The 13024-nt window shown below is 41.2% G+C and overlaps 1 protein-coding gene across 4 annotated transcripts in view; it reads right to left on the reverse strand.

Moving 5' to 3' along the window:
• The window catches only part of ZNF570 (zinc finger protein 570), a 48718-nt gene extending 35960 nt beyond the window's left edge, over positions 1-12758 (reverse strand). The window contains exons 1-4 of one of the 4 annotated variants that reach the window (XM_059666717.1): positions 12624-12758; positions 10816-10981; positions 6797-6923; positions 6419-6514 (exon numbers count right to left, since the gene is read on the reverse strand). In XM_059666717.1, the coding sequence (XP_059522700.1) occupies positions 6419-6514; positions 6797-6923; positions 10816-10845 (253 nt within the window). In that variant the 5' untranslated portion in view covers positions 10846-10981; positions 12624-12758. The remainder of the gene's footprint in view (positions 1-6418; positions 6515-6796; positions 6924-10815; positions 10982-12623) is intronic. The other 3 variants (XM_059666718.1, XM_059666719.1, XM_059666720.1) reach the window with 3 other exon arrangements.
• Positions 12759-13024: the final 266 nt, after the last annotated feature.

The following is a 13024-nucleotide window of genomic DNA, read 5'->3' on the forward strand; positions in this document are numbered from 1 at the left end:
GCTCTCCGACATCCCCCAAGGGGTCCCAGATTGCAAGAGGGCTCAGGCCAGGCCGAGGGACCGCACCAGTGCATGATTGGGGCTGGGGAGGGATGTGGGAAGTTGGCCAGTTGGGGAGGGACTGCAAGAGGGCTCCAGGGCATGTCCAGCCCATCTCGCTCAGTCCCCATCAGCCGGACCCCCGCAGCAAGCTAATCTACCAGTTGGAGCGTCTGACCCATGGTGGTCAGTGTGCATCATAGCAACTTGTTGACAGATCGACTGTCTGCCCCCTGGTGGTCAGTGCACATCATAGCGAGCAGTTGAGTAGTCTTAGCATATCATTAGCATATTACACTTTGATTGTTTGAACAGATGACTGAATGACCAGACACTTAGCATATTAGGCTTTTATTATATAGGATATGCATAACACATGGACACAACTAATAGTGTGGTAAAGTCCTGGGGAGGGTGTCAATGGGGGGAAAAGGGGATGTCTGTCATATTTTCAACAATAAAGTTACATTAAAATATATATATAAAAATTGATAATTCCCTGTAAACATTTGTTTCTCCATTTTTTGAAGGGAAAATTAAGCCATAAATACATATGTTACCAACTTTAGAAAATAATAGACAACTTTACCTAATAAATTTGAAAATTTACATGAGAAGTAGAAGTTCTTAGAAAAAATACCATAACTGCATGACTACAGGAGAAACAGAAAACATAGACTCTTAGAACAAAACAGAAACTGAATTATCAATTTCAATTATGTACGCGCGTGCGCACACACACACACACACACACACACACACATCACAGGTCAAGATGAAGAAAGTTCTACCAAACTTTGAAAAGACAATGATTTACACAAATTCTTCTAAGGAATAAAAAGAGGAATACTCACAGACAAATTTTATGAGACTATGGCAATCTTAAATCCAAAATATGACAAGAGTATGTGAAGGGAAAATTGAAGAACAACCTCAGCAATACACATAGATGTAAAAAACCTAAGGATAATATTACTGAGTAGTAACTAACGGCGAACAGAAAAGATATAAAGATGGGTTTGTATCAGGAATACAAGGTTGGTTCAACATTGAAAATTGTAATATGTAATTTAACACATTAACACATGAAAAACTAAAAAACATGTCTTAAAACTCAAAACTTTAGTAAGTAGAATTGAAAGGGTATTTGCTAAAAACCTGTAAACATCAGAATTATTAATAAAAAAATATTAAAGCATTCTCATTGAGACCAGAAGTTGACAAGTACTAGTATACCTGCTATCACTACTTTAGTTCATACCATACTGAAGATTGAAGACAGGTTAACAAAAACAAAAAGAAATTAAGGGCATAAGAATTTAAAATGAAGAAACTGCCATTATTCACAGATTACCTGCTCACAGAATAAAATCCAAAGAAATCTAAAATGTAGTATTATTAGCAGGACAGCTTAGAAATGTTGCTGGATATAAAGTCAATGTATAAAACTTAACTTCATTTTTACATACAAACAACAAATAGAAAATATAGACAACATTTAACATAGCATCAAAATCAATATGCCTAGGAATTTATCTAACAGAAGATGTGCATGGGTTTTATAGAGAAAATTATAAAACATATTGAATGAGACCTGGCCAGTTGGACTTGGTGGTTAGAGCACCTGCCTGCAGACCAAAGGGTACCTGCCCTAGTCAAGGGCCCGTACCTTGGTTGCATGTGGGAGGCAACCAATTGATGTGTCTCTCTCAGTTGTTGAGGTCTTAATCTTTCTCTCTCCTCCTCTGCCCTCCCTTCCACTCTCTCTAGAAAGTAACAGAAAAAATATCCACAGGTAAGGATTAATTTTAAAACCTAAATAAATGGAGATAAATCATATTTACAAAGAGAAAAACTGGTATATAAAATAAATAAATGAACAAATCAAAAGCCAATAGCTCTCTTGTTTTCTGGTAGAAATTGACAAGCCGACTCAAAACTTTATTTGGATGGCCAAAGGGCAAACAAGAGATTCTAAAGAACATAAGCAAGACATAGGTACCTGCCCTAACAGATATTCAGTGTTATAATAAAGTATTTTAATTAAAGATAGGCTGGGCATAAAGAAACGGAGATGGATGGAATAGAGCTCAAAATTAAACCCCTAGGCTCTCCCTCCTGGAGCAAGCCTGTGCCTTTCCCTTCCTGCCACAACTCCTCCTGCCCAGGTGCGTGACTATTACCTTACTCACTCCTAAGCTCCAAGGGCCCTTCCTTTACCTCTATAACTTGTTTTCTAATCCCATTTCTTCTACAAATTACTTCTTCTATCTCTTATATTCCAAATAAATGTTCTCTTATAGTTTAAAAAAATCAGAACCATAAATATACTATAATCTGAAATAGTATATAACATTCAGAACAATGAACAAAGAGGGCTCATTTATTTAATAAATATCTATGACAACTGCTTTTCCATAGGTACTAAAATTAAATTTACTTCAATCTCAAAAATCAAGTTCAATTATATTATGGCCCTAAATATAAAAGGAAAATCTTTAAAAGACAATTTAAGAGTATATATATATATATATATATATATATATATATATATATATGATTTTGGAATATAGAAAGGTTTAAAACAAAATATCAAAAATATAAACTACAAATCTATGTACATAAAGAGCCAGGGTCAGTAACATCCACAAAGACCAAGGCTTGACCCCACACCAGAAGTCAGTGCTGGGTTGCCAGGGCTACCCAGCATTGACTGCAGCCAGTGCGGTGCAGCGACCCAGCACTGATTGCCAAGGGGCTGCAGATCAGGCCAGGAGAGAGGCCTGAAGAGAGAGAGGCAGGGTCTGATCTGCAGCCTCTGTGGCAGCTGTTAATCAGCCGTTGCCTCTCTCTTCCTCCGGGCTTCGCCAGCAGCCGGGCCTCTGTTTCTCTCCAGGCCTCCAGGGGGGCTGCTGATCAGCCACGCCTCTTTGATCAGGCCTATGGCTGGCAGGGGAAGGCAGTTAGGGGCAATCAGGCAGGCAGGTAGGTGAGCAGTTCGTAGCCAGCCGTCCCAGATTGCAAGAGAGGTGTCCGACCGCCGGTTTAGGCCTGATCCCATAGGGGCCTAAACCGTCAGCCAGACATCCCCCAAAGGGTCCCTGATTGGAGAGGGTACAGGCTGAGCTGAGGGACTCCCCCCACCCCACCCGTGCATGAATTGGGGGCAAGATCAGGCCGGCAGGGGAGGGCAGTTAGGGGTGATCAGGCAGGCAGAGGCAGTTAAGGGCAAGAACAGGCCGACAGGGGAAAGCAGTTGGGTTGAGATCAGGCCGGCAGGGGATTGCAGTTAGGGGAGATCAGACAGGCAGGCAGAGGCAGTTAGGGGCAATTAGGAAGGCAGGCAGAGGCAGTTAGGGGTGATCAGGCAGGCAGGCAGGCAGGGGAGCAGTTAAAAGCCAGTGGTCCCAGATTGCGAGAGGGATGTCCGACCGCCAGTTTAGGGATGTCTGACCACAGGGATCAGGCCTAAACCGATGGTCATACATCCCCCATTGGGTCCCCGATTGGAGAGGGTGCAGGCTGGGCTGAGGGAACCCCATACCCCCGTCCCCCCCCCCTGCACAAATTTCGTGCACCGGGCCACTAGTGTATGTACAAAAGACAACCTTTCTAAAAATGGGCAAAAGACTAGAGAAGAAATCCAAATGGCCATTATAAATATTAAAATATGCTCAATTTCTTTAGTAATCAAGATAATTCAGATTAAAATATAAAGAAATAATATTTTATACCCAGAAGGTTAGCAAATTTTTTTTTTAATTTGTCTATTCCAAGTGTGGAACAATGACCAACCTTACACACAATTGTTAGAAATGTAAATTAGTACAAACACTTTGGAAAGTAAAATAACATTATCTAGTAAATTCCTGGCTGTATTCTCTAAATGAACTCCAGTATATGTGTACTAGCAGTCAGATTTACTAAGATTCATAGCACTAACATAAAACTGAAACAATTCCAATGACCTTAAATGGATATAAAGTGTCGTTTACACAGTGGAATACATTATATTTCAGAAGAAAAAAATATTCCATGAACCACAGAAACTAAAATCAGCATGGATGAATCTCAGTAATACAATTTTGAGTTTTAAAAAGTCAGAATTACATACACAATTCTGTGCATAAAAAGTTGAAAATAGGGATATATGATACAACTATAAAGAAAAGCCAATAAATTATAAGCAAAATTGGTTCTCCAATGTGGGGTGAGAATGAACCATGAAGTGTTATATCATTGGGCAGAGGCCTTTAAGGGCCTCAAATGGCACTGACAATTTTCTATTTCTTACACTAAGAAGTAGGTTTATGGGTTTTTTGTTCTAATACTATTTAAACTACATATGCATGCTAATATATATTTATGTGTGTGAGTTATTTAATAATAATTAATTTAAAATAATATATATTTAATACTATTTCTACATCAAATTTTTTTTCTCAGAAAACTGAACAAGGATATATATAAAACATGGGAAGAAGTAGTGATAGTTGAGTGGGGAGTGATATTGACAGAGATGTTTATAAAGACCCTGATTTTTTTCTGAACTTCAGTTTTCCATTTTATCTTAATGCTTCCTATCTGTATGAAAATCCTTCCTGTGCCACAAAGATAAACTCATAGTATGTGCATGTTTTCTAGCTTCTGACCTGTGTTTTTGCTTAAGATCATCATCTTCCAGTTACCCAGATTCCTCTGCCTCTCACCTTTTTCTGTGAGTTTCCCATTTATGTCAGCTTTCTCTCCAGATATTCCATTTATAGCTATATCATAACTAGCCTACTAATTATTTATTTATATAAGTGTATAACACCCTAGTATCTTGCAAGTACCTTGTTTAAAGTACAATTTCAAAATATGTTGATTAAAGGGAAAATAAACTGACCATTAAGAAAAAAATTAGGCATTTAGAGGTATACTACTAGTAGCAGCAGTAGCTAACATCTATTGAGTTCATAATATGAGGTAGGAACTGTTCAAAGAATTTTAAAGTGTTATCCCATTTTACATATGATGAAACAAAAGCACAGAGAGGTTAGTGACTTTCCCCAATTTTCCTGCATGTGTCAGGATTTCAACCTGGTACATCAGTTACAGCTATCTGTCCAGCTTAAAAGTTTATCAGATTAGGAAAATGTTTTTTTTAAAAGACTGAGAGAGGCTTATGAAACTGGGAAGAAACTGTATTCAGAGAATAGATAAGTGAGTTATTAGAAAGAAGGGGGCAAAATGTTAAAGGAGAGACAGTTATCTACACTAATAAAAGAGAAAAATGGTAATTGGCGTACGACGCTACCCTTTTCATTGGCTAATCAGGGCTATATGCAAATTAACTGCCAACAAGATGGGGATTAATTTGCATATGTAGGCACAATGCAGGGAGGCGAAAGGGAAAGCAGGAAGAAGCCCCCTGCCACTGACAGTGATCAGAAACCCAGGGGGGAGCTAAGAGCTGGGGGGCAGGGCAAAGGCGGGGCCACCTTTGCCCTGCCCCCAGCCATGATCGGAGAATCAGGTGCCTTTTCCGCCCTGGCCAGTGATAGCAGGAAGTAGGGGTGGAGCCAGCGATGGGAGCTGGGCACGGTCGAAGCTGGCAGTCCCAGGAGCTAGGGGTCCCTTGCCTGGGCCTAAAGCAAAGCCCATGATCGCGGGGCCGCTGCAGCTGCGGGTCCCCACTGCCCAGGCCGGACGCCTCAGCCAGAGGCGTGCTGCAGGGGCAGGGGTGGAGCCCACGCGATCACAGCGCCCCCCGCTGCCACTGCAGGTCCCTGCTGCCCGGGCCGGACGCCTAGGCCAGAGGCGTTAGGCCTGGGCAGGGGCGGAGCCTGCAACCACGGGGAGGTGGGTGTTCCCTGCCCAGGCCTGACACCTCTGCCGGAGGCCTCAGGCCTGGTCAAGGGGCCTATCCGGTGATTGGTGATCGGAGGGTGATGAGGGTCAACTCCTCTGGCCGAGGCATCAGGCCTGGGCAAGAGGCAGAGCCAGCAATCGGAGGGGGCTGGGGGCAGAACCAGTGATGGGGGGAAATGAGGGTCCCCTGCCCAGGCCTGACGCCTCTGTCAGAGGCGTCAGGCCTGGGCAAGGGGCCGATCCTGCGATTGGAGGGTGACGGGGGTCAACGCCTGAGGGCTCCCAGTATGTTAGAGGGGGCAGGCTGGGCTGAGGGACACTCCCCCCCCCCCCACACACACACCCAGTGCATGAATTTCATGCACCGGGCCCCTAGTGAATAATAAATTGGGAGAACACCCTAAAAGGCCCTGAGCTTCTACTAAGACCTAGAGCATTTGAGAACATGCCAACAAGGAAAAGTGATGGGGTGACACAAACAGAGCTGTACCCTGCAAAGGTTTTGTCTGCCTAATTCTTCACCCACCTGAGCACAAGTCTTTTGCCAGCTCTTTCTTCACCATCCAGGGCTCTTTTCCTTGTTCCAACAATAATATCACACTTGGCTTAGAGAAACAAAGTCCTGCATATATAAAAAGAAACAGAATTTGGTCATGCTGTGGATATCCCAGAACTCACATCCAATCCTTTGATCATCAGGGAAGAGACATGTATTCAAAGCATAGGGAAAATGAAGCTTCCAACATAGGTTAATAATAGACCTGTCCACTGCCAACTCCACAAATATTTATAAATCATTAGTTGGTACAAGCAGCACACATTCAACCAAGCACTGCAGATGCTATCCAAAAAATCATAATGGTGGTAGCAAAGAGCCCCTTATGAATAGAAGCTTAATTCTTACCCAGTGATACCAAGATCCTGTAGTTCTCCAACATCACATTACTGTACAGATGCCTTTGAGAAGAATTTAGACAATCCCACTCCTCTTGGGAGAAGTCTACAGCCACATCCCCAAAGGTCACCAACTCCTGAAGTGAAATAAGTGAAAGTAAAATAACCTCATCTCTTACCACACTTAACTCACTCATTTTGCCCCAGGCACAATGGGGTCTCCCTAATATTACAACCTCAAATATGTAAAGCATGATCCCCCTTAGGGCTTTTGTACTTCTCAGATCATTCTGTATAAAAATATCAATGCTCATGCCTCAGTTCTCTATTCACGAACCCTCATTGTTTTTCTTGATAGCACTTAATTTTTTTGTTATTTATTGTCTGTCCCTCACCTCCACTACAATATAAGCTCCATAAGGGCAAAGCATGTTTTTGTTTCAGCCACTGCTGTATTCCCGGGTACAGAACAGTATCTGGCACAGGTGAGGTATTCAAACATGCATTGAATAAACTGAATAAATGAATGGTTTGAAAAGTTTAAGAACCTGTAAGAGGGTTAAAAGTGGGACCAGAAAGTATATACTATATCTCTAAAAAATGTGGTAGACCACATTAAAATTCAAGTACTTCAATCAAGAGAACCTTACATTTTATGTAAAAGAATAGATGTTCCACTCATAATACTGCTTCTGCCTAAATAGGTTGGGCAAAGTTCTTAAAAACTTGCAAGTCATGTTGTGATTCCAGATTTCTATAATGTGATCACTTGCTGATGAAATTAATATAATGTGTGTGTGTGTGTGTGTGTGTGTGTGAAATATATATATATTTTTTTACAAAATTAAAAGAGGTAAATCTGTCATGGCAAGAAAAGACTTCATTATTGGTCATTTGAAATAATTTTGTCATAGTTAAAGAAACTCTCTCTGCCAAATAAAAACTCTTAAAGTGTTTTTCACCACTCAGTAACTTTTATTCTTAATTATATGAAGTAGTTTGTGAATTTTTCCCTCTCTGTTCTGCCAGTAACATATGTCATATGTTGCAGAAACATTCCTGTTAAGAGTTTGGTTCATATGGTATATATGCTTTCAAAAAATGTCTTTTTTAGTTTATATAAATACAGGATGTTCCAAAGCAATATATACACACTTTGAATGATTATAAAGTCATTTCCAAACTTTAAAAGAATCTACAGAAATGAATAATTTTTTTGTCCTATGCCTGTTTTGAAACTGATAACTGTTCTGGTCCAGGCACTGCTGATAACATGAAACAATGGAATTACAAACATATGAATCATTTTATTCATTATTTATGCAACAGAAAGACACCTAGTTTTATGCCTCATGAAGTCAGACTATATCAATCACACTAACCCTCATTTCAGTTATCTACCAATTCCTGGTAGATACCAAGTTTCTGTCATTCCTTGAACATATGGCTCACTGTCACTCTTCCCAATGCTATTCCTGTTATAATCTTTGGTCATTTCAATATCCATAAAATAATCCTCACAACAGCCTGGCTTCTCAGTTCTCCAACCCCCTCTCCTTCACTAATGCCATCCTCTACACTTCTAAAGTCACACTTCCATCATAATGCCCAGACCTTTTCATTGCCAAACCCTCCATAATCTCAAACTCTTTAACTCTGACTTCCATCTTCTATACTCCAACTTTTGCTCTATGGTATCCCAATTAGGATAATTTTTCATCCCAACTGAACCTACAGATCATTGATCTTGCCATGTTTTCACTGCTCTTCATCCCTGAATACCCTCACTTCCTAGCACAACCATTTGTTATAATCATCCCATTCATACATCCTCAGCTTACTTGCTCCTTTCTCACCTGGCTTAACCATAGCCATTTCTCAGCATATACTCCATTTCTATACAGTACACAGGTAAACATACTGGAGAAAATCATACCAACCATACTAACTGGTCTCACTTTAAAGTCATGATCACTAACCTCAAGTAGGCCAAAATGCTACCTACACAATATATTTTTCTAGTCCAGCCGTGGGCAAACTACGGCCCGTGGGCCGGATCCGGCCCGTTTGAAATGAATAAAACTAAAAAAAAAAAAAAAAGACCGTACCCTTTTATGTAATGATGTTTACTTTGAATTTATATTAGTTCACACAAACACTCCATCCATGCTTTTGTTCCGGCCCTCCGGTCCAGTTTAAGAACCCATTGTGGCCCTCGAGTCAAAAAGTTTGCCCACCCCTGTTCTAGTCCATGTATTCTACTATTCTCCTAAATGACCATTTAATACTTTCTCCTCTCCTCAAATCTTTGATATCTCCTCTCCCATCCTTATTTTTAGTTGATAATCTTACGTTCTGTTCCACTAAAAAAAAAAAAAAAGCCATTTTAAGAGAATTTCCACAAACTCCCACAGCATCTACACATCTGCCTGCACCTGTGCCTATATACTCTAACTTGTTCCTGTTACTTAAATGAACAGCCTGCCTTCCTAGCAAATGCTAATGTCTCCACTTATACACTAAACCTCAGCTCCTCTGAACTACTCAAGTAGTGTCCAGCAATTCTCTCCTTTCGCTTTTTCACCTTCAAGTTTCCATTTCTACGGAATCAACATCAGCCTAAGACATATACTCATCTTTAAAAAACTTTGTCCACCAGTTTCTCCATCAGTCACCACCTATTTCTCTTTTTTGCTTATAGCTAAACTATTTTATAAAGTTGTCTATACTTTTATTTCTATCCCCACCATGAAGAGGAATTACATACTATAACCTGTGTAACAGGATCACTTCAGTTGCTCTGTTAAGCACAGACTAGAAGAGGGTAAGTTAGGAGAGTATAGCAATGATCTAGTTGAGAGATGATGATGTGACCAGGAAAAAAAAAGTGTTGGTATTAAGAAGTGGTCAGATTCTAGATATCTTTTGAAGCTTGAGCACTTCAAATAAGGAATATGTAAGAATTTCCTAATTGGTTTCCCTGCCTCTATCTTTGTCACATTAGGTTTAGTCTAAGTCAGCGGTTCTCAACCTGTGGGTCGCGACCCCTTTTGGGGTCGAACGACCCTTTCATAGGGGTCGCCTAAGACCATCGGAAAACACCTATATAATTACATATTGTTTTTGTGATTAATCACTATGCTTTAATTATGTTCAATTTGTAACAATGAAATTGGGGGTCACCACAACATGAGGAACTGTATTAAAGGGTTGCGGCATTAGGAAGGTTGAAAACCATTGGTCTAAGTAGCAGTGAGAGTGATCCTATTAAAATGCGAATCGGATCATTTGATTCCTGTGCTTTGAAACAGCGGTCGCCAACCAGCGGTCTGTGGACCACTGGTGGTCCATGAGGTCTGAAAGGTTGGCAACCACTGCTCCAAAACATCCAAAGGCTCGTTTCACTCAGTTTGAGATGTCTGAGTTTGAGGTATCTATTATATAATCAAATGAAGATACTAAGTAGGTAGTTGGATATACAAGTCTGGATTATAGGAGAGAGGTCTAGTATACAATTTGGAAGTTATTGGCATATAGATGGTATTTAAAGCTGTGAGACAGGATAAGATCAACAAAAGAGTGACTGTAGACAGAGCACAGAGGAGGACCAAGGATTAAACCCTCTTAGTTAATAGGTACTTATTAAAAATTTGTTGAATGAATGTTTGGGCAGAGACTAAAGAAGTTGGTCTGGATCTGAGGGAACAGCATTCCAGGCAGAGGGAATAGCAAGTGTAAGGCCATGAGTTAAGAATATATCCAACTCACTACAAGAAAGCTAGTATGGCTGGAACCAAGTAAGTTATAGACAGGGTGAGAAAAATTAGATGAGGTCAGAGGGCCAGATTATGTTGGGCCTTGTTAGCCAAGGAAAATACTTCAGCATTTATCCTGAATGGGTAAAAATCCATTGGAGAGTTTTAAGAAGTAACATAATTGATTACACAGAAAAAGCTTCAGCAAAAGAAAAACTAAGGTCTGCTTATTTCATACAGCAGAACAATATTTCAGGAAAAAACACCAACTCACCTGGTACATGGTTTTAAGGTCAAGAGCCATTCTATCCTTTTCTTGGCTCTTCTGTTGGGAAATGGCAGTGTTCTTAGATGACTAAGATGGAAAAGAGAACATGAGAAACTAGGTTTGTCTTGCAGCATCCAGAATCACCAGCCTAAGGTTTGAAGCTTCTCTCCTCCTGTAAAGAGAGGAGCTCCTGGCTAGCAAGGCTCAGTGGTTAAGCATGAACCTATGAACCAGGAAATCACAGTTTGATTCAGGGTCAGGGCACATGCCTAGGTTGTGGGCTGGATACCTGCTGTGGGGCATGTAGAGAGCAGCCAATCGATGATTCTCTCTCATCATTGATGTTTCTCTCTCTCCCCCTTCCTTCCTGAAATATATATATATAAAAATTATATATATATTTATTTTAAAATTTATATATATATAAATTATATAAAAAATTATATATAAAATTATATATATAAATTATATATAAAAAATATATATATTATTTTTTAAGAGAGGAGCACATGCAGCCACTGTGGAAAACAGTATGGAGTGTCCTCAAAAAATTAAAAATGGAACTCCCATTTGACCCAGTGATCCCACTTCTAGGAATATATCCCAAGAAACCAGAAACACCAATCAGAAAGGATATATGCATCCCTATGTTCATAGCAGCACAATTAACAATAGCTAAGATTTGGAAACAGCCTATGTGCCCATCAGCAAATGAGGGGATTAAAAAACGGTGGTACATCTACACGATGGAATACTATGCTGCTGTAAAAAGGAAGGAACTCCTAACATTTGCAACAGCATGGATGGACCTGGAGAGCATTATGCTAAGCAAAATAAGTCAGTCAGAGAAAGATAAGTATCACATGATCTCACTCATTTGTAGAATATAATGAACAACATAAATGGATGAACAAAAATAGATCCAGAGACATAGAAACATGAAACAGACTGTCAAACCTCAGAGGGAAGGCAGGGGAGGGCGGTAGGGGAGGAAAGGGGTAAGAGATCAACCAAAGGACTTGTATACATTCATATAAGCATAACCAATGATCACAGACAGTAGGAAGGTGAGAGCATGTGCTGGGGGGGAGGGGGGGGTGGGAGCGGCGAAGAAGAGGTCAAAGGGGGGAAAGGGAGACATATGTAATACTTTGAACAATAAAGAATTTAAATTTAAAAAAAGAGAGCATAATGGAAACCTGGGAATTTATTTGCATACCATTTAATTCATGCCTAAATCACTTCCTAGTATATTTTTTTAACAATAGATTTTTTAGACTTTATAAATAAAAACTCCTAGTAATATAATCATTTATAAAAGACAATACAACTAATAAATAACAACACCAAGATCAACTAAAGATCTTTCTGACTTCACGGTCCTCTTCAATAGATCAGTGGTGGCACACAGTCTCAGTCTCCATAAATACTCACTGATTCTTAAAACGACAGCGTCAGCCACCATTTCACAGACATCACAGTCAGAGGCCCCGGGTATGGACACAGTCTCGCCCTCTCTTCCATGCCCCCAGCCTCAAATACTCGGGTGTTACAACCGACGGTCTCGCTCACGGCCCACACGGAGCCGAGGGTAGGGGAACTAGGGGGCAGAGAATACTCTCCCACCCCTGCTCACAGTCTCACTCCCCGTGACACCAACCTCGCACTTACTCGCACCCACAGTAACACAAATACATGTGTGCGGCACATCGAGTGACAGTCTCACACGGCACCATAGCGACTACCACGTCACACAGAGGAGCCCCAGCCCCGCGGCCCAAGACTCACAGGCCACTCCTCAGCCCACTCCCTACCTGCAGAACTGAACGGGGGGAAGAAACGGTCCTCGCCCCCAAGGCTCCGGCAATTTCTACTAGGGCCCACCTACAGCCCTGAGTGCCTGATGGAACCGGGCCCCCGAGGCCGGGGAAAGAAGGGACAAAAGAGCCACCGACTGATGCACGCGGTGTCCACTGGGAAATGTAGTCCAGACCAGGAAAAAAACCGTAGCCAACGCCACAGAATCCAACTGCGTCCGCACGAGGGGTTGCAAACGCCACCCCCTCCGCCACAGGTCCTCCCACGCGGGCCTCTTCCAGATCTTCCAAAAGAAGCCCCAAGTCCCTATTCCTCTTAGCTCTGGGCCTGGGTCCGCAACAGGGACGGAGCCAAGTTTCACACTAGATGGCCTAAGATTAAAGTGTGCGGGCGCCCG

This window comes from Myotis daubentonii, chromosome 15 (genome assembly GCF_963259705.1).
Source record: "Myotis daubentonii chromosome 15, mMyoDau2.1, whole genome shotgun sequence".
NCBI classification, from domain to species: Eukaryota; Metazoa; Chordata; class Mammalia; order Chiroptera; family Vespertilionidae; genus Myotis; species Myotis daubentonii.